Source organism: Pseudorca crassidens, chromosome 11, assembly GCF_039906515.1.
Source record: "Pseudorca crassidens isolate mPseCra1 chromosome 11, mPseCra1.hap1, whole genome shotgun sequence".
In the NCBI taxonomy this organism is placed as follows: domain Eukaryota; kingdom Metazoa; phylum Chordata; class Mammalia; order Artiodactyla; family Delphinidae; genus Pseudorca; species Pseudorca crassidens.
In genome coordinates, this window is record NC_090306.1 from 56,403,475 (window position 1) to 56,431,154 (window position 27,680).

Consider the following 27,680-nt stretch of genomic DNA (forward strand, 5'->3'; position numbering starts at 1 on the left):
CTTCCCAGCAAAAGGCACAGTTAATCTATTCCTGGTTGATGTGCCCATTTCTATATTTCCCTGAATGCTATATTTTCCTGAATGCTTTGTTGCTAAGCGAAATCTGGGAAATGTTATAGCTCCATCCACCTATGGGATGAGAGACATGCTGTTTAGGGATCAGAGATTTTGAAAAAATAACCAGAATTTTCTTGTAGTAAAAGGGTAAAACTATGCAAAACAACACCACTACATACCAAAACAGAAGTTTGAGAATTATAAACACAATCACATTTTTGAGGATTAACGGGGATTTAATTATGTTTAAGAGCCAATATTTATTTCTTCTTAGAAATACAAGTCTGATTTTAATGTAAAATGTAGGGAGATGTCTGTATGTTAGATAAAGAAGATGGTGAACAATTTTCAACAAAAGTGGATGACAGGGTCAAAAACAGAAGCTAGAATTACTAAAATGACCAGCCCTTTACCCCCCTGCAAAATCACAAATGATGTCAGGTTTTCCACAGTGAAGAAAAGGAAAATTAATTTTTGGTCTCCATCCATTTTAGTATATAAATTCATCTTCTCGGACTGTCTTGGCAGGTAAAAATATTTAATATTTCATGAGTGGAAACTCTTTGAACTATTTATGATTTGTATACAGGGCAAATAAAAGGTGGGAAAAATGAGGTTGCTGAAGACAATGACATTTTTATAGGGTCTGTTCACTTTCCTGATTCACTGATACCAGAATTTACCAAGCGAAATCTCATGCTGAAAAAGCACTGGGCAGTGCGCACTGTTGTGCCCACTGTGCTCCAAATCCAGTGGCAACTTCAGATTAATTTAGAAGAAACCTAATGCTTTTAGAAATCTCCCTTCTCAGCCAGTGAGCGGGAAAGGCCCGCATGGCCCCTTGACGGGAAGGGAACGTTCCCATGAACTGCACCCCCTTATCATTTCCATTCAAATGAGGCAGCATTTCATAAACTGCCTCGGCTGCCTCATGTCTCCAACTCCAATGTGTAAAATTAAAATCTGATAAAGGGAATGCTGTACTGGAGATTTTCATTAGCTCCAGGGCTGTCTAAGCTCCATTTAATTTAAAAAGGTTGTATCCAGCTGACTCATTCAGTATGAAAATTATTTGGTACCTCTTTTTTTTCTAAACTGTGGAAAAGTGCAGTGTGTTTTAGAAGGTTGGAGACGTAGGATACAAATGACCTCCTCATACGCAAAATTGCGGTTCCAGAGAAAATTCTTCTCTTGCTAACTAAACATACAGAAATGTGTCCTTCGCCTTTAGGGAGCCCTGATAGTATTAGTGAGGCTTCGAGGAATTGGTTTCAAAGAATAAAAATGGAGGGTGCTTGGTTTAAGGAAAAGGAGGGAGGAGGGTTGGAACAGAGACCTCACTGGAGAGTCTTTCTTCATTTGATTTTGGGCTCAAAGTCCTTTTTCTTGCACTGGGTTTTATTTAAAGATGCCTAGGTGGGATGGTATATAAATGCTCAGCGAACAGATCTGTGAGCTTCAAGACAGTGAAAATGCAGATTCCCTCAGTTGACACTTGTTACTGCATAACTGTAGTGAAATATTCTGATACTCCCAGGAGAAATATTTGGTCAGAAAGGTTGTTCTCCATCCTAAGAAAAAAACTACTCTGGCGAACAGACAAAATCTAGAGAAAGTCATCCCTCATGCAACTCTTCCCACCCACTTCCCCCAATATTTGAAGGGTCTGGCATGATACCCACTTTAGTTTTGAAAACTGGGAGTTTTACTATTTGCCTTTACTGTCCTTTAAGCAGAGTGGAAATTCAATATGAATAACAAGAAGTCAAATTATTTCCCTTCTCTCCACACTCAATTTGCACCAAAGGCTTTAAAAAAAAAAATCAAATAGTAAAAGCCTGAAAATTCTATTTCAAACAACGTTTCTTTCCTCAATTTGGGGGTTTCAAGTAAAATACCTGTGGCTTAGGAAAAGGGATTTGGAAGATGAAGAGTAAACAAAGATCACCTGTTGTTTTGAAAAGAAATGACAGAGGCAGAATTAAACTCAGCATCTCCCTGCTTTCTACCTGCTGGAGAAGCAATCATTGCAAGGGGAGGATAACAGATTTATCCGGATGGATCCTCTCACCATGGTCAGGTCCCTTCAGGGCCAGGCGGGTCTGATGATGGGGAAGAATCTCAAGCTTGACCTGGTCGGTGGCGTTAGCCAGGAACTGGGTTGCTTCTGCGAGCGTACAGTACTCCATGCTGGTCCCGTCGATGGACAGGATGTGATCGCCCACATGCAGAGCACCACATCTACGGAAGGGAGAAAGTCTCACTACAATGGCGTGCCGTCCTCCCTGGATTCCAACTTTCATGTCCTCATAGTCAAAACTTCACACAGTTTTCACTTACTTAAGAAAAAAAAGGAATCGTTTGGATGTCATAGGAAACACCGCCTCTCAGATGTTAAGTTCCTTGGATAAGAAGAGGAATGTAAAACCTTGTAGAATATAGAGAAAAACTCAAGGAGATGTTTTTCTTTTGTCCTTCATAAAAAATATATTATTTGGGGGGTGGTGATGCTGCAAGTTGAGGGGAAGTGAGCAGGAAGGAGGGAAGAACAGGAAAATGTTTCCCTTTGACTTTTTTCTGTAATTTTTCCTCATAGGTTTTTATATCTGTGAGTTGGTAAACATTCAGAATGTTAAGATGTGACTCACAGAATGGGAATAGGGTCATTTACAACTATTTTCTGTGTTAGTGGCAATAACTTGGGGAAAGATTCAGCCAGTGCTTGCTCAGAACTGTCTCACTCAAGCTCCCAGATCACCAGTGCTTGATTACTCTGTTTTATTTTGTTTTTCTGGAGTCAAACAATTATTAGTACAAAAGCTCTTGATGATGATGGAAATTATGCAGAAGTCAAAGAGTAGTCAGAGGAGGCCTTCGTGGGGAGTGGAGTGCGGGGGTAGCTGGGATGGGGAGGGGCTGGCTGCTACATCTTGCTGAACTCAAGAGACTGGCTACTGGATGAGTTGAGAACAGCAAACACAGCAGTCAGCATCCCGAGGTTACCAGTCAAGTGGACAGCTGCTTAAACTGCTTACCTGCTGCGAAATGGGAAAGAAACAGGGAGAAAATGAAAGCATCCTGCACCGTTGAATGGGAGAGTACCCGTGGGTCAGTGGCCATTACTGTTAAAGGGCTGAATGTAGGTAACAGCACAGTGGAGCTGTAGATTGACCACTACAGGGGTGGCCACAGGTGCATCGGCGTCAGAGGTTCCCCAGGCAGGGCCAGGGCCTGGGCAGAAGAGGGCTGGAAACATGAAGGGAGATTGGGTAGTCAAGTATTGGGTTGGCCAAAAAGTCCGTTCAGGTTTTTTTGTAAGATCTTGTGGAAAAACCCAGATGAACTTTTCGGCCAACCCAATAGATTTAAACATTTCCAAGGTGACCAGAGTCTACTTCTCAAGACAAAAGCATTTCAATCATCTAAAAAGAAAATTCCACGTGGAGGCACTTGGAGTGCTTCAGCTATGAGCTGGGGGTTTTCTTACCAGAAGCCATAAAATAATTTTTTAGGTGGTAAGGTAGTCTTTTTTTCCCCTTCTTGTAAGTCTAAAATATTAATTAGGAAGAAGAGTCCAGGATAAAAATCTTGCGTTTTTACTGTCATGGGAATGAATGATGTTTTCGGGGACCCTTGAAAATGGTGAAACGCTAAGACTAACATACTATGACGGTAGAGGGCCTTTCTTTCAAGATTGTATCATTTTTAAAATGTTGTTTTATTTATTTCAGAAAAAAGGAATAAGATTGTATGGTGGCAGGATTAATTGTTCACATAATAAAGATCTGCTTAGCTACCCTAAACCAAAAACGGGCTATTACTCTAGGACACAGTAGGTAATGTGCTGAGTTGCTTGACTTTTTTTCCCATTTCTAAAGGCCACACCAAACATTTGGGTGAAGCAACATTACATGATGGGGTGGCTGAAAAGGTAGGTGAATTTTTAAGCGCTAGACCAGTAACTTGTTTTGTATATGAAGCTTGCATAAACTGGTAGAAGAGCTCTTTCTTTACTGTGTGTGTATATGTGTAGGTATTACATATGTGCACGTATATACACATATAAATATATCTCTACATATTTTAACACACATGCAGTTTTGAAGAGCAGGCACTTTCTACGACACTCACCTGTCTGCGATACTTGCAGATTTGATTTTGTCTATGACAATGACCTGTTTGTTACAGCACATCGAGGTAGTCAGGGCCACACCAAGGCTGGCACCAGGAGTTTTGGCAACTTCAACTAGTAGTGGTCCGGATGCTGTCACCACAGAATCTATGGAAGAACAAATTTCAGAAAATAAAACAAAACAGAATAAATAATCAAACAGACACATGAAAAAGGTGGAGAATGTTGAGTCTGATGTTGATCTGTTAACGTTATCACCGAAACTTAGATTTCCCTCCGTGTGCTATCCCCACGTCCAGTGCGTGGTAACTTCTTAGGGCATCTTTTAGGACACCCGTTCTATCGGGCTTGTATTACGGTAATATGTGCATGGGTTTATCTCTTCAATTAACACTTAAGCTTCACGTCAGCTGGGATGATGTCTTGTGTACCTTTATGCCCTCTAAATCACTAGGCACAGTGCCTGGCACATACTGGGTCTCTTGAGAAAAGTTTAAAAAATTAATTAACTCAATAAACATCTTAGCACCTACTACGGATGGATGGCATTTAAAGCTTAGAAGAGGCAGAGGTCGCACGGGAAAGAGGCCTGGACATGGATTTATAACACCTGTACTTATTTCTTCTTTTCTCAATATTTTGTGTAAAAGAAGAGATCATGGTATCGCAGACTAGTTACTAAAATTTTCTAAGTCTGCTTGCTTACCTAGAAAACGGTACCTTTTCCTCAGCATTTACTACAATGGAAATCAAGGTATAGTTAAAGCATTTTTTAATTTATAAAGTGCTATACACATAGAATATTATTATTATTATTATTGATATATTATGACCTCAAGCCTTTGAGTCATCTCACTTTTCAACACTGTATATTTTTGGTAGTTATTTTTTTTAACATCTTTATTGTAGTATAATTGCTTTACAATGTTTTGTTAGTTTCTGCTGTATAACAAAGTGAATCAGCTATATGTATACATATCCCCATATCCCCTTCTTCTTGCGTCTCCCTTCCACCCTCCCTATCCCACCCCTCTAGGTGGTCACAAAGCACTAAGCTGATCTCCCTGTGCTATGCAGCTGCTTCCCACTAGCTATCTATTTTACATTTGGTAGTGTATATATGTCCATGCCACTCTCTCACTTTGTCCCAGTCTACCCTTCCCCCTTCCTGTGTCCTCAAGTCCATTCTCTACGTCTGCGTCTTTATTCCTGTCCTGCCCCTAGGTTCTTCAGAATCATTTTTTTTTTTTTTAGATTTTAGATTCCATATATATGTTTTAGCATACGGTATTTGTTTTTCTCTTGCTGACTTACTTCACTCTGTATGACTGACTCTAGGTCCATGCACCTCACTACAAATAACTCAATTTCGTTTCTTTTTATGGCTGAGTAAATATTCCATTGTATATATGTGTCACATCTTCTGTATCCATTCATCTGTCGATGGACGCTAAGGCTGCTTCTATGTCCTGGCTATCGTAAATAGAGCTGCAATGAACACTGTGGTACATGACTCTTTTTGAATTACGGTTTCTCAGGGTACATGCCCAGTAGTGGGATTGCTGGGTCGTATGGCAGTTCTATTTGTAGTTTTTTAAGGAACTTCTATACTGTTCTCCATAGTGACTGTATCAATTTACACTCCCACCAACAGTGCAAGAGGGTTCCCTTCTCTCCACACCCTCTCCAGCATTTACTGTTTGTAGATTTTTGATGCTGGCCATTCTGACCGGTGTGAGGTGATACCTCACTGTAGTTTTGATTTGCATGTCTCTAATGATTAGTGATGTTGAGCAGCTTTTCATGTGCTTGTTGGCCATCTGTATATCTTCTTTGGAGAAATGTCAATTTAGGTCTTCTGCCCATTTTTGGATTGGGCTGTTTGTTTTTTTGATATTGAGCTGCATGAGCTACTTGTGTATTTTGGAGATTAATCCTTTGTCTGTTGCTTCATTTGCAAATATTTTCTCCCACTCTGAGTGTTGTCTTTTCACTTGTTTATGGGTTCCTTTTCTGTGCAAAAGCTTTGAAGCTTCATTAGGTCCCATTTGTTTACTTTTGTTTTTATTTCCATTTCTCTAGGAGGTGGGTCAAAAAGGATCTTGCTGTGATTAATGTCATACAGTGTTCTGCTTATGTTTTCCTCTAAGAGTTTTATAGTATCTGGCCTTACATTTAGGTCTTTAATCCATTTTGAGTTTATTTTTGTGTATGGTGTTAGGGAGTGTTCCAATTTCATTCTTTTACATGTAGCTGTCCAGTTTTCCCAGCACCATTTATTGAAGAGGCTGCCTTTTCTCCATTGTATATTCTTGCATCCTTTATCAAAGATAAGGTGACCATATGTGTGGGGGTTTATCTCTGGGCTTTCTGTCCTATTCCATTGATCTATATTTCTGTTTTTGTGCCAGTACCATACTGTCTTGATTACTGTAGATTTGTAGTATAGTCTCAAGTCAGGGAGCCTGATTCCTCCAGCTCCATTTCTCTTTCTCAAGATTGTTTGGATATTCGGGGTCTTTTGTGTTTCCATATAAATTGTGCAAGTTTTTGTTCTAGTTCTGTGAAAAATGCCATTGGTAGTTTGATAGGGATTGCACTGAATCTGTAGATTGCTTTGGGTAGTATAGGCATTTCTACAATGTTGATTCTTCTGATTCAAGAACATGGTATATCTCTCCATCTGTTTGTATCACCTTTAATTTCTTTCATCAGTGTCTTATAGTTTTCTGCATACAGGTCTTTTGTCTCCTTAGATAGGTTTATTCCTAGGTATTTTATTCTTTTTGTTGCAGTGGTAAATGCGACTGTTTCCTTAATTTCTCTTTCAGATTTGTCATCATTAGTGTATAGGAATGCAAGAGATTTCTGTGCATTAATTTTATATCCTGCTACTTCACCAAATTCATCGATTAGCTCTAGTAGTTTTCTGGTAGCATCTTTAGGATTCTCTATGTATAGTATCACATCACCTGCAAAAGGTGACAGTTTTACTTCTTCTTTTATGATTTAGATTCCTTTTATTTATTTTTAATCTCTGATTGCTGTGGCCAAAACTTCCAAAACTATGTTGAATAATAGCGGTGAGAGTGGGCAACCTTGTCTTGTTCCTGATCATAGTGAAAATGGTTTCAGTTTTTCACCACTGAGAAAGATGTTGGCTGTAGGTTTGTCATATATGGCCTTTATTATTTTGAGGTAGGTTCCATCTATGCCTACTTTCTGGAGGCTTTTTATCATAAATGGGTGTTGAATTTTGTCAAAAGCTTTTTCTGCATGTACTGAGATGATCATATGGCTTTTCTCCTTCAATTTGTTAATACGGTATATCACACTGATTGATTTGCGTATGTTGAAGAATCATGACATTCCTGGGATAAACCCCACTTGATCATGGTGTATGATCCTTTTAATGTGCTGTTGGATACTGTTTGCTAGTATTTTGTTGAGGATTTTTGCATCTATGTTCATCAGTGATATTGGCCTGTTGTTTTCTTTTTTTGTGTGACATCTTTCTCTGGTTTTGGTATCAGGGTGATGGTGGCCTTGTAGAATGAGTTTGGGAGTGTTCCTCCCTCTGCTATATTTTGGAAGATTTTGAGAAGGATAGGTGTTAGTTCTTTTCTAAATATTTAATAGAATTCACCTGTGAAGCCACCTGGTCCTGGGCTTTTGTTTGTTGGAAGATTTTTAATCACAGTTTCAATTGCAGTGCTTGTGACTGGTCTGTTTATATTTTCTATTTCTTTCTGGTTCAGTCTCAGAAGGTTGTTCTTTTCTAAGAATTTGTCCATTTCTTCCAGGTTGTCCATTTTATTGGCATAGAGTTGCTTGTAGTAATCTCTCATGATCCTTTGTATTTCTGCAGTGTCAGTTGTTACTTCCCCTTATTCATTTCTAACTCTATTGATTTGAGTCTTTTCCCTTTTTTCTTGATGAGTCTGGCTAATGGTTTATAAGTTTTGTTTATATTCTCAAAGAACCAGCTTTTAGTTTTATTGAACTTTGCTATCATTTCCTTCATTTCTTTTACATTTATTTCTGATCTGAGCTTTATGATTTCTTTCCTTCTGCTAACTCCGGATTTTTTTTGTTCTTTCTCTAATTGCTTTAGGTATAAGGTTGGGTTGTTTATTTGAGATGTTTCTTGTTTCTTGAGGTAGGATTGTATTGCTATAAACTTCCCTCTTAGAACTGCTTTCGCTGCATCCCATTGGTTTTGGGTCGTTGTGTTTTCATTGTCATTTGTTTCTAGGTATTTTTTGATTTCTAGTCTTAAAACGCTGTGGTCAGAAAAGACACTTGATACGATTTCAATTTTATTAAATTCACCAAGGCTTGATTTGTGACCCAAGATATGGTCTCTCCTGGAAAATGTTCCATGAGCACTTGAGAAGAAAGTGTATTCTGTTGTTTTTGGATGGAATGTCCTATAAACATCAATTAAGTCCATGTTTAATGTGTCTTTTTAGGCTTGTGTTTCTTTGTTTTTTTTCATTTTGGATTATCTGTCCATTGGTGAAAATGTGGTGTTAAGGTCCCCTACTATTATTGTGTTACTGTCGATTTTCCCTTTTATGGATGTTAGCATTTGCCTTATGTATTGAGGTGATCCTGTGTTGGGTGCATAAATATTTACAATTGTTATATCTTGTTCTTGGACTGATCCCTTGATCATTATGTAGTGTCCTTCTTTGTTTCTTGTAATAGTCTGTATTTTAAAGTCATTTTTTCTGATAGGAGAATTGCTACTGCAGCTTTCTTTTGATTTCCATTTGCATGGAATATCTTTTTCCATCCCCTCACTTTCAGTCTGTATTTGTCTCTAGGTCTGAAGTGGGTTTCTTGTAGACAGCATATATATGGGTCTTGCTTTTGTATCCATGCAGCCAGTCTATGTCATTTGGTTGGAGCATTTAATCCATTTACATTGAAGGTAATTACCAATATGTATGTTCCTATTAGCATTTTCTTAATTGTTTTGGGTTTGTTATTGTAGGTTTTTTCCTTCCCTTGTGATTCCTGCCTAGAGAAGTTCCTTTAGCATTTGTTGTAAAGCTGGTTTGGTGGTGCTGAATTCTCTTAGCTTTTGCTTGTCTGTAAAGGTTTTAATTTCTCCATCAAATCTGAATGAGAGCCTTGCTGGGTAGAGTAATCTTGGTTGTAGGTTTTTCCCTTTCATCACTTTAAATATGTCCTGCCACTCCCTTCTGGCTTACAGAGTTTCTGCTGAAAGGTCAGTTGTTAACCTTATGAGGATTCCCTTGTATGTTAGTTGTTGCTTTTCCCTTGCTGCTTTTACTATTTTTCCTTTGTATTTAATTTTTGATAGTTTGATTAATATGTGTCTTGGCCTGTTTCTCTTTGGATTTATGCTATATGGGACTCTCTCTGCTTCCCGAACTTGACTATTTCCTTTCCTTTATTAAGGAAGTTTTCAACTATAACCTCTTCAAATATTTTCTCAGTCCCTTTTTTTTTCTCTTCTTCTTCTGGGACCCCTATAATTTGAATGTTGGTGCATTTAATGTTGTCCCAGAGGTCTCTGAGACTGTCCTCAATTCTTTTCATTCTTTTTTCTTTATTCTGCTCTGCGGTAGTTATATCCACCATTTTATCTTCCAGGTCACTTATCTGTCCTTCTGCCTCAGTTATTCTGCTCTTGATTCCTTCTAAAGAATTTTTAATTTCATTTATTTTGTTGTTCATCATTCTTTGTTTGCTCTGTAGTTTTTCTAGGTCCTTGTTAAACGTTTCTTGTATTTTCTCCATTCTATTTCAAAGATTTTGGATTATCTCCACTATCATTATTCTGAATTCTTTTTCAGGTAGACTGCCTATTTCCACTTCATTTGTTCAGTCTGGTGGGTTTTTACCTTGCTCCTTCATCTGCTGTGTGTTTCTCTGTCTTCACATTTTGCTTAACTTACTGTGTTTAGGGTGTCCTTTTCACAGGCTGCAGGTTCGTACTTCCTGTTGTTTTTGGTCTCTTCTCCCAGTGGCTAAGGTTGGTTCAGTGGGTTGTGTAGGCTTCCTGGTGGAGGGGATTGGCGTGTCCAGTGGTGTGTTTTGTGGTGTCTGTGAACTTAGTATGATTTTAGACAGCCTCTCTGCTAATGGGTGGGGTTGTGTTCCTGTCTTGCTAGTTGTCTGGCATGGGGTGTCCAGCACTGGAGCTTGCTGGTTGTTGAGTGAAACTGGGTCTTAGCATTGAGACGGAGATCTCTGGGAGAGCTCTCACTGATTGATATTACTAGAGGCCATGAGGTCCCTGGTGGACCAATGTCCTGATCTCGGCTCTCCTACCTCAGAGGCTCAGGCCTGACACCCGGCTGGAGCATCAAGACCCTGTCAGCCACACAGCTCAGAAGAAAGGGAGAAATGAAAAAAAAAAAGAAAGAAAAAAATACATAAAAAATTATTAAAATAAAAATATTAAAAAGTAATGCAAAAAATAAAAAGGAAAAGAGTAACTAAACCAATAAACAAATCCATGAATGATAACAAGTGCTAAAAACTACACTAAAAAAAAAAGGTCAGATAGAGCCCTAGTACAAATGGTAAAAGCAAACCTATACAGACAAAATCACAGAAAGAAGCATACACATACACACTCACAAAAAAAGGAAAAGGGGAAAAAATATAAATAAAAAGGAAGAGAACAACCAAATCAAGAAACAAATCTACCAATGATAATAAGCTCTAAATACTAAACTAAGATAAACATAAAACTAGATTCAAATTAGACGCAGAAAGCAAACCCCAAGTCTACAGTTGTTCCCAAAGACCACTGCCTCAGTTTTGGGATGACTCGTTGTCTATTCATGTATTCCACAGATGCAGGGTACATCAAGTTGATTGTGGAGATTTAATCTGACGCTCCTGAGGCTGCTGGGAGAGATTTCCCTTTCTCTTCTTTGTTCTCACAGTTCCCGGGGCTCAGCTTTGGATTTGGCCCCGTCTCTGCATGCAGGTTGCCTGAGGGCATCTGTTCCTGCCCAGACAAGACGGGGTTAAAGAAGCAGCTGATTATGGGGCTCTGGCTCACTCAGGCCGGGGGGAGGGAGGGGTACGGATGCGGGGTGAGCCTGCGGCTGCAGAGGCCAGCATGACATTGCACCAGCCTGAGGCACACTGTGTGTTCTCCTGGGGAAGTTGTCCCTGGATCACTGGACCCTGGCAGTGAGGGCTGCACAGGTTCCTGGGAGGGGAGGTGTGGACAGTGACCTGTGCTTGCACACAGGCTTCTTGGTGGCTGCAGCAGCAGTTTTAGTGTCTCATACCCTTCTCTGGGGTCCACGCTGATAGCCGCGCCTCGTGCCTGTCTCTGGAGCTCGTTTAGGCGGTGCTCTGAATCTCCTCTCTTCAGGCACCTCGAAACAATGGTCTTTTGCCTCTTAGGCAAGTCCAGACTTTTTCCCAGACTCCCTCCCGGCTAGCTGTGGTGCACTTAGTCCCCTTCAGGCTGCGTTTATGCAGCCAACCCCAGTCCTCTCCCTGGGGTCTGACCTCCAAAGCCCGAGCCTCAGCTCCCAGCCCCGACCTGCCCTGGTGGGTGAGCAGACAAGCCTCTCGGGCTGGTGAGTGCCGGTCGGCTCTGATCCTCTTTGTGGGAATCTCACTGCTTTGCCCTCTGAACTCCTGTTGCTGCGCTCTCCTCCGTGGCTCTGAAGCTTCCCCCCCGCCCAACCCCTGCTTCCACCAGTGAAGGGGCTTCCTAGTGTGTGGAAACTTTCACTCCTTCACAGCTCCCTCCCAGAGGGGCAGGTCCCATCCCTTTTCTTTTGTCTCTGTTTATTCTTTTTTCTTTTGCCCGACGCAGGTACGTGGGGAGTTTCCCGCCTTTTGGGAGGTCTGAGGTCTTCTGCCAGCATTCAGTAGGTGTTTTGTAGGAGTTGTTCCACATGTAGATGTATTTCTGATGTATTTGTGGAGAGGAAGGTGATCTCCATGTCTTACTCCTCCACCATCGTGAAGGTCCTCTAGGTAGTATTTTTATGACTTTCTACTGCTCTGGCGTTTGAGACGTCATTAATACCACTTTGTCTTCCTGCAAGTACATCTTTATCACCAACCCACCACTCACATATGGTGAACTAGGAAATCTGTATTCCTATCGCTGAAGCTCAGGCAATATGCACTGACTCCTGAAGCTAAAAGTCCCCTGGGAGAGAGCCATCTTCAGTCCCAGATGAAGCAAGATTCTTCTTAAATAAGGTAAAGATGAGCACAGTCATGCCAACCGCATTCATATTCCAGGGCTAAGGATTATTGTATGCACTATGTTTCTTAAATGATCGGTAATATTTAGTCCTAAAAAATGTTAAAAGGCCTGTACCTCTTCCTGTCCATTTCAGGGCAGGGTCCCATTAATAAAAGCTGGGAGGAGCCAAAGGTCTTAGTCCACTAAGAGGATTTTTTGATTCTCGGGTGTTATGGCTATAATTTTCCCATAAACCTAACTCCCTGGTCCTGCTCACCCTGCTGTGTTAACACCCTGATCTCAGGCCATTGACATCATCTGGCTTCTCTTCTTTCTCCCTCGTTTCCTGCTTTGTTTCTCTCCAGTGCTTCCCTTGGTCATGTGCTGCCCAGGGTCCTGCCTTACTCTTACCTTGGAGTTTATAAGTGAGTGGTCCCAGGCCAACTGCAACAGTGGTTTGCACGTCGTCTGTCTCACTGGGACCTCCTAGTAAAGAATTCTGGTCAGTCCTGTAGTCCCTGTGTGAGCTGTCTTTCCAGCCCCTGCGTGAGCTGTCCTTCCATCATGAGGGTAGCTGATTCTTTCCCCCTTTCAACTCTAACAGTCAAAGTTCTGCTAAGCCAAGTGCACATAATCCGATGCCTATAGCTCTATCCCCAGAAGTCTGTTGTCCTCCTCTTGCTGGAGTTTGCTCCCTTGCAATGTCTTTTCCTGTTCAGGTTGAACCTCATGTGAGCTCTGGCCTAGTGGAGACTTTTCTCACATTATTTTTATAGAAATTTAGTACTAATTTTAGAAGGACTAATTTCCCAAATCATTTCTCATAGACTTGTTGGAGTTTTAACAGACAGGTTTGTGAGGTGACAATCACATGCATTCTTCCACATGGTTTTCTGTCTAAATTTATTGGGCTTAACAGATGAAAGTAATAAAGTTTTTTGTTTCTTATAACTTAACCTCTTACAAATGACAGAAATAGAGTTGTTCCTTGGCATCCCATCTTTCCTTCTTTCTTAGTAATAAGCTTTCTAAGTTTTAGCTGAGTGAATGGCTGCCCAGCTAATGACAACATTTCCCAGCGTCCTCTGCAGTGAGGTGTAGCCATGTGACTAAGTTCCAGCCAATGGGGAGTGAGTAGAAGTGAGATGTGACACATTCTTAAAAAGAATGGCTGTGTGCTCCCCTACCTCATTTTCCCTTTTCTTGATGTTGCACTGTGGGCCCAGAACTGGTGAGCCATCTCCCACCATGCAGACAAGGGCATGGCACTCCCAGATAGGGGATGCTTAGATTCCTGAAACTGTATCTCCAGACACTGCTTGCTCTCCCAAGAAATAAACTTCTACCACATTTAAGCTAGTAGTGTAAGTCTGAGTTTTTGTTGCCAGTTGAATCTGTACTGTGACAGGCCTTTTCACTTGAGTTTATGCCTCCAACATAACTTTCTTGAACTTTTATTCTAAGAAGCAGCTATTTACAGTTATTTGCAGATGTAAATTTTATAAAGCCACTATCAACCATCACCCAGTACACACACTAGGTTTTCATGTTTCTTAAAAGCATTACATCAGGATTAAAGATCAGAGTTTATAAAGAGGTTATCGGCATATGTGAAAGTTGTTTAAATATAAACTCTTACATTGCTATGCTTTTTTTTCCTGGCCTATATATTTGTCAAGGTATTAAAAATTATATTCTTTTTTTAAAAATTAATTAATTAATTAATTTATTTTTGGCTGTGTTGGGTCTTTGTTTCTGTGCGAGGGCTTTCTCCAGTTATGGCAAGCGGGGGCCACTCTTCATCGTGGTGCGCGGGCCTCTCACTATCGCGGCCTCTCCTGTTGCAGAGCACAGGCTCCAGACGCGCAGGCTCAGTAGTTGTGGCTCACGGGCCCAGTTGCTCCGCGGCATGTGGGATCTTCCCAGACCAGGGCTCGACCCGTGTCCCTCGCACTGGCAGGCAGATTCTCAACCACTGCGCCACCAGGGAAGCCCTAAACATTATATTCTTATGTTTGGTTCTAATGTTCCAGTTATAGTGAAGAATTAATATTAAATTTTTTCTTGTAGAAAGAAATGATAGGAACAGGAACACTAAGAAGCATAGAAAAAGGGTATCATATTTTCTGCCACCATTAATTTAGAGGGAGAGAGACAGTATACTCATAGCTGCTCTGGTGCACCTCTGGAACGGAAAACTAGAGTAACAGTCTCTCTTTAAGCAGTACTTTCCCCATGAAAGCTTTGAAGGAACAACAAAATGCAACATCTACATTTGGGGGAGACTAATGTGCAATTAATGAGTTTCTTTTAAAATTTAAAGTGGAAAGCTTCAGAACTCTGGAAAGCTTCAGAACTCTGAAAAGAGAAAGGTAAACTCATGGTTAAGAGAAGACACAGTGTGATTCTAAGCTGGGCTCAGATCTGGAGGTCTGGAGGGTGGTCCTAGCTATGCCACCAACTTACCATGTGGCCCAAGCCATCATCTCCCTTGGACCTCATTTTCTTAATCTGTAAAATTAAGTGACTTCAATAAAAGATCTCTAACTCTGATAATCTATGACGCTGCAAAGAGCTAGCAATGTCAGTAAGGAAGAGCCTAGTGGGAATTGGAAAATTAGAGAAGGTGAATAAACTTTATGAAAATACACAATAGCTGAATTTAAATTCCAGTATCCTACTAATGGGCAGAAGAGGGGAGTTGCTAGATATAAAAGTGATTCTAGACAATTACTGTTTATCAAAATGGGATGCAGGGTCTTCCCTGGTGGTGCAGTGGTTGAGAATCCACCTGCTAATGCAGGCGACACAGGTTCGAGCCCTAGTCCGGGAAGATGCCACATGCCGTGGAGCAACTAAGCCTGTGCACCACAACTATTGAGCCTGTGCTCTAGAGCCCGCGAGCCACAATGACTGAGCCCGTGTACCACAACTACTGAAGCCCGTGTGCCTAGAGCCTGTGCCCCACAACAAAGAAGAAGCCACCGCAGTGAGAAGCCCGTGCACTGCAACGAAGAATAGCCCCCACTCGCTGCAACTAGAGAAAGCCTGAGCTCAGCAACGAAGACCCAACACAGCCAAAAATAAATAAATAAATTTATATATATATAAAAAGATGGGATGAAAACCCTCAGACCTTCAAATATTTTGATGTCAACACTAATATCCTTTAAAGGCTGAGTTTGAGGGATGGTCCCCCACCGTCGTACATTCATCCCATAACATGAAGCATTCACATTAAGAACTTTCTAGGGCACAACTTTAACTTTCTAAGAAGACTGTGTCATAATGAGGTCCTAACTTATGCAGAAAAAAATGATGAGGAAAAGAAGGCACTTATCTCATGTAAAGCTGATCAGGGATTGTCAGCTTACAGCGTATGAGCTCAGTCCTCTGTTCTCTCTCCTTAGTAGCCAAGAGTTTCACCTCACCATGTGCACTCTCAAATGCATGTGTCCAGCACACATCCTTCACTGCTGCCTTGCACAATTCCTGAATATCTCATAAGCCCATCAAACACAACATGCCCAAAGCGAATGGTGAGGCCACCCCACTCCACTGATTCTTCTCCATGTCTCCTAGTGAATGGCTCACGTTTTATTCTGTCAGGCAAACCAGAAACCCAGGAGTCACCCCCAACTCCATCTTCTCCCTCACTCTCACAAATTCCTCTTGATTCTAATTTCTAAAGAGTTCTCAATTTCGTTCAATTTCCAAATCCATCATCACCATTTTAGTCCAAGCTTCCATCAACTGATATATCCCTCATCTTCTCACAGCTGCCAACTTCCCCAATCCAGATCGAATTTTTTAAAAGTGCAGATCTCATGATGTTAACCCCACGCTTAAAACCTTTCAACAGCTCTTCCTGTAACAGGGTAAAATGTATTATCGGAGTCTTCAAGGACCTACATGATCTGGTTCCTGCTTACCTCACCAGTTTCCTTTACCACCATTCTGCCCTTGTTCTCTCTGCCCCAGCTTCCTATTCCTCTTTCAATTCTTCAAAAACACTGTGTGCCTTCCTGCCTCTGGCCCCTTATATATACTGTTCTGTCTACCTGGAATGTTCTAACTCTCCCCTGGTCCCTCCTTCACCGCTGCTCTCTGCTCAAATGTCACTTCTGCAGGGATTCCTGCCCTGCCCTGCAAACCACGTCAACCTGTCTGCTATACGCTTTAACAGAACCCTATGCTTTCCCTTCACAGCACTTCTAATAAACATAATTCAACAATTAGTTGTTCAATTACCTCTTTAATTAATTGTTCTTTGATTAATAATGTAAGCTCCGGGGCTTCCCTGGTGGCGCAGTGGTTGAGAGTCCGCCTGTCGATGCAGGGGACATGGGTTCGTGCCCCGGTCTGGGAAGATCCCACATGCCGCGGAGCGGCTGGGCCCGTGAGCCATGGCCGCTGAGCCTGCGCGTCCGGAGCCTGTGCTCCGCAACGGGAGAGGCCGCAACAGTGAGAGGCACGCGTACCGCAAAAAAAAAAAAAAAAAAAAATGTAATAAACTCCATGCTGCAGGGACTGTGTACGTCCTGCTCCTGACTGTGACTCTCCATACTGTCTACACAGCATCTGTGTACACACTAGGTGCTCAGTGTTATTTGTTGATGGAATGAATGAAGACCTATTATTTTATTCAAGGTTATGCCAACAGTAGTGATGGTGCAGACATTTAAGTCATATTGTTATGCTTAAGAGTTCCTAGTGTAGTTGAAATCATGTTAACCCCATGTTTAGATCCTTTGAATGGCTGTTCTTGTAACAGGGTGCATATGCATACCCAGGTGATGTTGATGATGAGGGATATTTTTCCTTTGTCTAAATTCTAAGCCTGCATAAGGAATTCTATTCAATGCCTCATAATACCAGACTGAGAAGTGTTTGAGTTTATCTGATGGCAAAATCATTAGAGCACAATCCATTCCACGAAAGGTAACCCACCTTCCAGATGGAACTTGAACTCATTGGTCATTTCCCTTCTGTAAGTGAGTGTTCTAATAGCTGGAAATGGTCAGGTAAATAAGCTACTTCCAGGATTATGAGCTCTTGAAAAGACTGGCATCACTCAGAGACTGAACAAAGGTTCTGTCCCCTAACAGCATGCAGAGATGTGAATGCCCTGGATGCCGGGGAAAGGACACTGTCTGGCCATGGGAGAATCTGCCAGACCAGATGGTCTGCAGAGGACTCTGAGCGAATCATGTTGACTGACAGCTGAACAGAAACATGGAGTAGCAGAAGCTTACTAAGTCAAGGTCCTAGCAAAAAACATGATATACTCAAATTAGGATAATTTGATGAGATTTTAATGAAGGAAGTACAGCAAGTCCCTTACATATGAACCTTCAAGTTGTGAACTTTCAAAGTTGCAAACATGCATTCACATGTCCAGTCACATATGTTAGTTCATGTGTCTGGCGTACATTGTCGCATGCGTGCATCCTCTACAAGTGGTTGTGCTTTTGTGTACTTTACTGTACAGTACTGTATAGAGTACAGTAGGACAGTATCTTTATTTCAGGCCCAGGATGTCTGGAAGCAAGCGTAAAAGCAGTGGTATACAGCTGATGGTGTTAGTTGGGTACCTAGGCTAACTTTGTTGGACTTATGAACAAATTGGACTAATGAATGCATTCCTGGAATGGAATTCGCTCGTATGTAGGGGACTTACTTATTTAGAAATGTGTGGGCAGGTTATAGGGAAACCACAAGGGATAATGCAATACTCTGGGGTTAGAAGCAACAGGGCACCATACTCCACTAGGCCCCAAAAGGCAAAGGATAGAGCTGTTAGCGAAACCAGGCTTCAGAAAGGACTGTATGGACAGGCCTAGCTGACAGGAGCTGGGACCTTCAGTCAAAGGATGCAGCCATCCCCAGTGAATCCACAGGGTGAAGCCAGGGAATAACACTGGACCTCACTGTCCTCCCTCCCTCTGATCTCTGGCCATGATTCCCTGTTAGCTAAACCCAACTGGAGCCAGAGGACATGGGAGCCCATAAGGCAGGCCACACAGGTCACAGTGCAGAGTAGCATGGAGAAGGGTCATGAGTAGTTCTGGAGGTAAGAAGGAGGATATCCTTATTTGTACGTATCTCCACTCAACTTCTTTCCACAAAAGTCTGGAGGCTGCTTGCTTTAAACAAAATATGTAATATAAAGAAGCAATCAGGAAGAATAAAAAGACCTACGAATGCTTGCCTACAAGGGTTAATAGAGACGCTTTGACTGAATTGCAAAAATGACTCTAAATTATAGGTAAATCCACAGAGACAGCAAGTAGATTAGTAGTTGCCAGGGGTTGGGGGCAGAGGGGAAGAAAGAGTGACTGCTTCAGTTTTAGAACCAGGCAGAGGTGATGGTAGCACAACACTGTGAATGTACTAAATGCTACTGAATTTTACACTTTAAAGTGGTTAATTATATGTTATGTGAATTCTGTTACAATTAAAAAAATGATGATACTTCCTGGAAACTACACCGGTTACAGGAACATTGTCAATTATGCAGTTCTCACTGTTGGAGAAGAGGAAGTCTTCTCATCCCTACAGTGGAAATTTTCTTGTAGCAGGGAGTTCTAAGAGCTATCTCTCCCATGGAGTTTTGTATATAGATGGTGCAAACTGATATAATGGGTAATGGCCTCAGTGCATTTTCATAATGACTACTCCTTGATCAAAGTTGAGGCATAAGATTAAAAAGCAAATCAATGCTGGTATCTCTAAATGTGACAAGCTAATGTGATGGTCAACTTGATCTAAAGACAGATCCCTGGGTAGACAGACTGGATGTCTCTCTGGGGATCTTCCTAGATAGCAATCTTTTCCCTTACTTAGGTTTCCAGCAGAAGCTGGATGTTAGATAATTCAAGAAGGTCCTCTGTGAGGAGACCCTGCTCTGTTAGCATTTTATATATATGACTAAGACCAAATCCAAATGCTTTGGCCAGAAGGCTGGAGAAGCCTAACTAGATTCTTGCCAGGATAGAAGATCACCCATCTCACATTCCTGCACACTGGGCTTTCTAAGTCTGCAGGCTAAGTCATCATTCCTGCAACAACATGAATTTGTTTCTTATAAATTTATTTATTTATTTATGGCTGCGTTGGGTCTTTGTTGCTGCATGCGGGCTTTCTCTACCTGCGGCGAGCTTCTCATTGCGGTGGCATTACCACTGTTCATTGCGGTGTGCAGGCTTCTCAGTGCGGTGGCTTCTCTTGTTGCAGAGCATGGGCTCTAGGCACATGGGCTTCAGGAGTTGTGGCACTCAGGCTTCAGAAGTTGTGGCTCACAGGCTCTAGAGCACAGGCTCAGTAGTTGTGGCGCACGGGCTTAGTTGCCCCGTGGCATGTGGGATCTTCCCAGACCAGGGCTCGTACCCGTGTCCCCTGCATTGGCAGGCGGATTCTCAACCACTGCACCACCAGGGAAGTCCCAACAACATGAATTTTAAAATACATTTATTGAGTGCTAACTATATTCCAGGAACCTCAGAAGGTACTGGGGACTCAAAGATGAAAATGTATTATCCCTTCTTTCTCATAACCCCTTGGAATCCCTTGCCAAAGAAGCAGGGGGATGGGATAGAACTCTTGGATTCCACTACGGAAATTTATTCTGTTGAACCTCATGAAGTGTCTAGTTACTTTAAAAAAAAAAACTGCAGGACACGTAATGTTTGCAATCCCCCCACCCCCTATGAAATCTTTAATACAGTAGTGTCAAAGTGCTTATAAAAATATTGGGTTATCTAATGGGATATGATTTCCAGCTTTCTAGGAAGATTACTCAAGTATGTCAAAAAGTATGTCAAATATGTCATCATCCACGGAAGGTGACTCAAGCTCCCTGTCCATAGGGCTGTCTAGGGAAAGGCAATTTTTCTTTTTTTTCGCGGGCTTCTCACTGTTGTGGCCTCTCCTGTTGCAGAGCACAGGCTCCGGACGCGCAGGCTCAGCGGCCATGGCTCACGGGCCCAGCCGCTCCGCGGCACGTGGGATCTTCCTGGACCGGGGCACGAACCCATGTCCCCTGCATCAGCAGGCAGACTCTCAACCACTGCGCCACCAGGGAAGCCCAGGGCAATTTTTTTTATTTTGTTTTGTTTTTTTGGCCGTGCCACTCAGCATATGGGAATTTTAGTTCCTCGACCGGAGATCGAACCCGTGTCCCCTGCAGTGGAAGCGCAGAGTCTTAACCACTGGACCACCAGCGCAATTATTATTACCAAGTATCTATGGCACATGTCAAGGGAATGGCAGTGATGTGAGACCTATGGGGGTCAGAGGAGGCTGAGCATGGTGAGCTGGGATGCTCGGGATGAGCTTCTTAGATGAGAGAATTTAAACTGAATGCTTCTCAGCTGCCTTTATTTTAATGCACTCTAGGAAAACAAACAATTTTAGCAAGTACTGCGTTCCAGCATTACCATGTGGCAGTTACTCTCCGCATCACAGAAGGGGATCTACAAACGCTCACGTTTAATTGATCATTAGCCTTTTCTGGCAATTGGTTTCCATAATAAATGTTTCCACACAGCAACATCAGGAAGTTCATACTGCCTTGTGGTATGTATTAAGCCTATTTCCCTAGCTGCAAACCAATTCCATCCACAGAGGGCCTTATGAAAAGCCGGAGTCCAAAAGCTCTGGCTTAATTCCAAAATGTCTAATAAGATGCGTAGGAAAAATAAAAGCAAGCAGACAGGGTGGATGAATGCGGAACCCTTATTTAAGAAAGTGCAAGAGAAAAAAATGGACCGTGTCAAAATGAGAAAAACAAACAGAAGAAAAATCAGGAAGAAATAATGCAGAGCCCACCCGCTGACAGAAGATTAGTTTATTCTGCTGAAGTGAAGTATGGCTGAGAGAAATGGATCATGCAGATATAAATTATTCATGGTTAAAGATGTCTCAGTCATTAAGATATTTACACTCTGACTGAAGTCCTTGCACGCTGTGTTGATTTATGGGCTACATAATTACATAAGATACGCTGATGACTGTTTGCATGGGAAACACTTTAGGTTTTTAATTTTGTTAATCAGTTTTCCCACTTTGAGCCCTGCATTTCAATCAGAGCAGGAGGCTTGATTAGAACCTCCCAAGGGAGGCAAAGCTTTGCCTGCTGTACCTTCCTGCAGATAAAAAGTACCTTTGGGGGCTTTTCAACTTACCCATTAGTTAAAAGTATTTTTATCAGTGACATCCTATTCAAATAATGCTACTAATGATTTCAACCCTTTTCAGATGAGTTAAACGCTAATAAAATTTTTTTTAACTTAAAAAAACTGCTGACTTATTTTTGTCTATTGCAATACACTACTTGGAAAATATTCCCATACAACAAAAAATGTACCTTCCATACTCCAATGAGCTTTATCTGAAATCCTAAGTTTTTCTTGGGGAGTGAAAGGGGTCAAGTTGAACAGTTACTATATCAGAAGAAGAGTTCAAACAACGCAAGTGAAATTAAATAACACACCCCATGTTACCTTGAATTTAGCTAAAGCATGACTGGTGACTAACTTTCATTCTCTGCAGCAACCTCCACCTAGTAATTTTATTAATTTTGGAATATTTTGACATTGCCACCTCCATTTTACAGGACTGATTTTTCTTTTGTACCCTGAGTATTAGCTTAAGTGTCTTTAAAATTTTTACTGAAGTATAACAAACATATGGCGCAATGCATAAATCCTAAGGTTGGAGCTTGACAGGTTCTCATAAACTGATCTGTGTAACCATACCCAGACCTAGAAATAGAACAATACCAGCATCAAAGAATTCCCACACCACATGCTCCTTTAAATCCCTCCCCTGACACACAGGTAACCACCATCTTAACATCTAGCAGCCTAGCTTAGTATTGCTTACCTTTGTACTTTTAGAAAAGACTCTGCCTGTACTCTTCTGTCTCTGGCTTCTTTTGCTTAATATTACGTTTCTGAGACCCATGCATAGTGTTGGGGATCATTTTGAGATCATTCCTTCTCATTGCTAAACAATATTCCATTGTATAAATAAGCCATAATTTATTCATTTTACCATTTAGCTTTTTTTCTGGTTTGGGGCTAATACAAATATTGCTCCTAGGAACATTCTAGTATGTCTTTTGGTGAACACAGGTATGCATTCCTATGGGAGTCATAACTAGAAGTGGAATTGTTGGGCTGTAGGGTATGAATATGTTCAGTTGAAGGAGATCCTGTCAAAGAGTTTTTCCAAAGAGTTGTATAAATTTACCATCTCAGCAACAGGGAATGAGAGTTCCAGTTGCTCCACAAGTTTGTCAGCTCTTGCTGTGGTCAGTCTTTTCCATCATAACCATTTAGGTGGGTGTGTAGTAGTATTGCATTGTGGTTTCAATGTGCATTTCCCTGGCAACTAAGGTGTTGAGCATCTTTCATGGCTCATTGGCTACTTGGATATCTTTTTTTACAAAACTGTCTGTTCACATCTCCCTGCCCACAACTTTCTATTAGGCTATCTGGCTTATTGTTTTCTGGGAATTGAAAAAAAAAAAACATATTCTGATATGAGTCCTTTATTGGATATGTGGTGTGGAAATATATTTTCCCCCTCTATGGCTTACTATTTCAGACTGTTAAAGGTGTCTTTTGATAAAGACAAGTTCTTAATTATTCTTTTTTTTAATGGTTACACTTTGTGTTCTCTTTAAGAAATCTTTGTTTACCGTGAAGTCATGATGATGTTCTCCTATGCTTTTTCTGCAGGATTTACTATTTAATTTTCACATTTAGATCAGTAGTCCATCTGGAATTGATTTCTATGTATGGTGTGGGATAAGGAGGGTCACCATATATTTTCTCAACATGGAAATAGCTGACCCATCGCCATTTTTTGAAAAGATCATTTTTCCTCAGTGCATTGCAATGTCACTTGTGTCATAAATTAGATGACCATATATGTACAGTTCTGTTTCTAGACTCCCTTCTCTGTTCCACTGCTCAATCAGTCTGTGCTTCTTACGATGCTGTCTTAATTACTGTAGCTTGTTAATAGATCTGGGTACCTTGTAGTATAAGTTCTCTGGTTTTGTTATTATTCTTTAAGCCTGCCTTGGTTTTTCTTGGCCCTTTGTAGAGTGATGTTTTATTGTGTATTTACTTCAGGGGAAACTGGAACCCATTAACTAAATCAGTGAGGGAGTTGAGGCTCCTGACTAAGGGAATAATAACATATGAAATAATCATTAGGATTATTAATAATCCTAATTATTAATAATTATAATTAATCCTAATGATTAATAATTGTTAGGATCTACATGGTGGGTTTCAGTATTAAATTCGATAGACTGACAGTTTTTACAGATATTTAAATGTGTTTTTTAGAATGCTAATAAAAATCTTGCAATTAATATTTCTAGGGCTCTAGTCTTGTCCCCCGTAGAAAAATGATAAAGAGCTTTTAAACTTTTAAAAGAGCGAGTGAGAAAAGTCAGGTCACACAATTCCTTACAGAGATTTCTGAGCTCAGGCAGAGTGACCTGGGCACACTTCGTAGATAAGGCTGTGTGTGTCCCTTACCGTACAAGCTCCGGAAGCTTGCGTTTCCATAGTCAGTACCAACGTAAGGACTTGACAAAAAGGGCATAATTCTGTCTACTAGCAGCAAGCTTTCAGGAAACTCACAAGGTTCATGTCCTACTTGCTGTAATAAGTGTAAATGAATCTGGCATTTAAGTGACCGATACCAATGAGAAAGTAGAACTATTAGCTACAAAGTGAGAAATGCTTTAGCCTGGTTATTAAAAAGATTTGGCATATACATGACTACTGCACAATCATCATATTCCATATCATTATTTTCCAGAAAGCCTGATTCCTCCTCCATCTAAAAATAGTCAGTGTCAGGTTTTTCTGAGTTGGATAAGTGATCCACACAGAAAATGGAATGAATTTCCATCAGGTTCTGCTGAGGCAGAGAAATTACTTAAGTAGGAGTAAGTGTCTGCCAGACAGAAAAAGAATTCTTACTACTTAGGGTTCTTAACATCCCCAAACTGGAAGGGAACGTTCAGTCAGGAAGAGTTAATGGCTTAATGGCAAGACACAGACTCTGGCATCTTGTGCTAGGTTTAGCTTTACGGTTACATTAAAAGAAAGTACCCTAGTTCTCTAGGAACAGATCTGAAATAAGACAAATGAATACCAACCACGCAGACATCCTAAAAGCCAATTTACTTATAAGGTGCCAAAAATATACTTAGAAATACTTAAAGCATCTATATTTCTGACTGACCTTGGGCTTTTACAGGGGGTAAATGCAATATTAAAAAAAAAGCAACATGGGGCAAATGTACAGGTCTAAAGACATGGTTAGATAAAAAAAAGAGAAACTATTTGACTACTATATATTAAAACCACCAATCCCTTGTCAATGAAAAAGCAAAGAAAGCCTGACCAAGGCATCCACAGAACAAGGGCACTAAGAGGACCCCCACTTGGGCCAATGTGACCAGTGGCTAGGAATACTAGGCACGCTGTCCAGTGTCTTGAATTCTGTAGGTCCTCAATAATACTCATTTATGAATATGACAAATGAAATTTTAAATAGAAAGGTTTGACATATAGCTGGAAGGGATAGAAAATAAGTTGGATGTCAGGATCTAAAAAAGTTGAGATAGGTTGGAATGATGGGTGAATATTTAGAAATTATTTTTAACAGGATGCACGATGATGTGCCTTACATTTTTACTGTAAGTTACAGTTTACAAAGTGCTTTCACATATTTCATCTTGCTTTTTTTCTCACAACAACCCTCTGGGATGGGCCTGGGCATTTTAAACAGCCTCCAGGTGATTCCATCATGCAGTGAAGGTGCAGGGCTGTTGCTTTGGGCTGTAGGCTTGGTCGGCAGGAAGATGTCAGTTATTACAGGTGTTCAAATAGAGCTTGGTAAGAAAAGTTCTGAAGAAATTCCAGCATTAGATAGTGGTTCAAGCAAATGATGCTGAGATTCAATTACTGTGGTGTTATCAACTTTAAAGAACATTGTCTCCCAGGACCCTTACACGTCTTCAGAAACATGTTTTGAACATCATCTTTTCACCTGTTGGATTAGATAGGATCTTCTGTAGGCAACTGCTTCTTGACAAGGGCATTGGAAAGTGATAAACAGCACTTCACGCCACGTAAGATATACTCCCACTAACAGAAATTGAAACAGCTCCTGAAATACTTCAAAATACGAAAGTAGAAAACTTCTCTAAACTAGTAGAAACAGCAGAAAGTAGAGCCAACTCTTTTCGGTGGGAAATTGAGGATTTAAGGGAGCCCAAGGACATTCTGGACACGTCTGTAGAATTAAAAAAGGTGACAGTTTTTGCCAAAGGGTAAGAGCTAACAGACTGTTCCATTTTAAACCCTTCATCATGGAACCCCGACTTTGATGATGGTGCTGTATCATTCATGGTATCTTCATTACGTTAAGAAGTAAACATAGACCCTGCTTTGGAAGTACACCTGTGGCCTTTTCCTGGGCTATCTATTCCTCCCCTCACTTGGAAGACAAGCTAGATCCTAACACTTCTGTCTCACTATGGAAATCTGGGCTGCAGATGTAGTGCCCAGGAATCTGTGAAGATGTCTCTGAGTATACTTGAGATATTAAGAGAGAAAAGAAAAAAGAAGTAGGAGCGGAATCTAAACACTGGTACAAATGAACTTATTTACAAAACAGAAACAGAGTCACAGATGTAGAAAACAAACCTATGGTTACCAGGAGGGATGGAAGGGAGGGATAAATTGGGAGATTGGGATTGACATATATACACTACTATATGTAAGACACATAACTAATAAGGACCTACTGTATAGAACAGGGAACTCTACTCAATACTCTGTAATGACCTATATGGGAAATGAATATAAAAAAAAGTGGCTATATGTATAACTGATTCACTTTGCTGTACACCTGAAACTAACACTATATATATAATCAACTATATCCAAAAACAAAACAAAACAAAAAAATAAACACTATATGTCTCAAATGAAAAAAAAGAAGTAGGAGCATTCCTGGAAAATTATGCCTCACTCCTTAGTCTGAGTAACTTTTCCATAATTTGAATCAATAAAAATGCCTGAATGATTAAACACCAGTACATAATTAATTCATTGTCTCACTTTCTTCCTTCATACTGAGAACACTCTTAGGTACTTAATGTTAAATATTTGATGTTCTGGGATTTTTTAATGGGGCGTTCAATAATGAACTTTTATTCAATAATGAACCTAAACAATTATATTTTAAATAATAAGATTTCACTTTTATTTTTAAATAGTCCCTGCAAAACTTTTATTTTTGAAAGAATATAAACTGAAATTTACATTGCAATTTCAGAACCTTATGTTTAGAACAAAACAAAGCCATATTCCATTAGTTTTTCTGCTGCTTTCAAAACTTTCATCCATACTTAAAACATTTATTGCTTCATAGATTGGCTATAATTACACTCAATCTTCTGTGGGCACAATATCAGATCTGTGAGGTTGAGCCTAGGTTTAACATGATATTATCTGTGTTATTTGGTGCAATTACTGTAATGTCTTTGAGACATTACTTCATTTATGAAAAATAAGGATAATAATGTATTAACTATTGAGTTGCTATGACAGAGTTAATGAAATGTATAAAGTACCTTGTACAACTCTTGGCAGAAATGAACCACACCAATTGTTAGTTCTCTCCTTCTCTACTATTTCTTGGGTTAAACCCAGGACATGCTGACGTTATCTATGCTGCTTAATTAATTTCCTAGTTGATGGTGAAAAAGTTACTGTCTTTACTTGGCCAGAGAAAGCTAGAGAAAGGACTATTAAATCAAAAAATTAAATTATAAGGGAACCCTCCTACACTGTTGGTGGGAATGTAAATTGGTACAGCCACTACGGAGAACAGTATGGAGGTTCCCTAAAAAACTAAAAATAGAACTACCATACAACCCAGCAATTCCACTACTGGGCATATACCCTGAGAAAACCATAATTCTAAAAGATACATGTACCCTAATGTTCATCGCAGCACTATTTACAGTAGCCAGGACATGGAAGCAACCTAAGTGTCCATCAACAGAGCAATAGATAAAGAAGATGTGGTACATGTATGCAATATTACTCAGCCATAAAAAAGAACAAAATAATGCCATTTGCAGCAATATGGATGGACCTGAGATTATCATACTGAGTGAAGTAAGTCAGACACAGAAAGACAAATATCATATGATATCGCTTATATGTGGAATCTAAAAAAGGG

General features: G+C 40.5%; 1 protein-coding gene across 5 annotated transcripts in view; it reads right to left on the reverse strand.

Annotated features, from left to right (window-relative positions):
- The window catches only part of GRIP1 (glutamate receptor interacting protein 1), a 700,393-nt gene that overhangs the window by 105,995 nt on the left and 566,718 nt on the right, over nucleotides 1–27,680 (reverse strand). For all 5 annotated transcript variants that reach the window (XM_067697253.1, XM_067697254.1, XM_067697251.1 and 2 more), the window contains exons 8-9: nucleotides 4,189–4,336; nucleotides 2,129–2,298 (exon numbers count right to left, since the gene is read on the reverse strand). In XM_067697253.1, coding sequence (XP_067553354.1) covers nucleotides 2,129–2,298; nucleotides 4,189–4,336 — 318 coding nt within the window. The remainder of the gene's footprint in view (nucleotides 1–2,128; nucleotides 2,299–4,188; nucleotides 4,337–27,680) is intronic.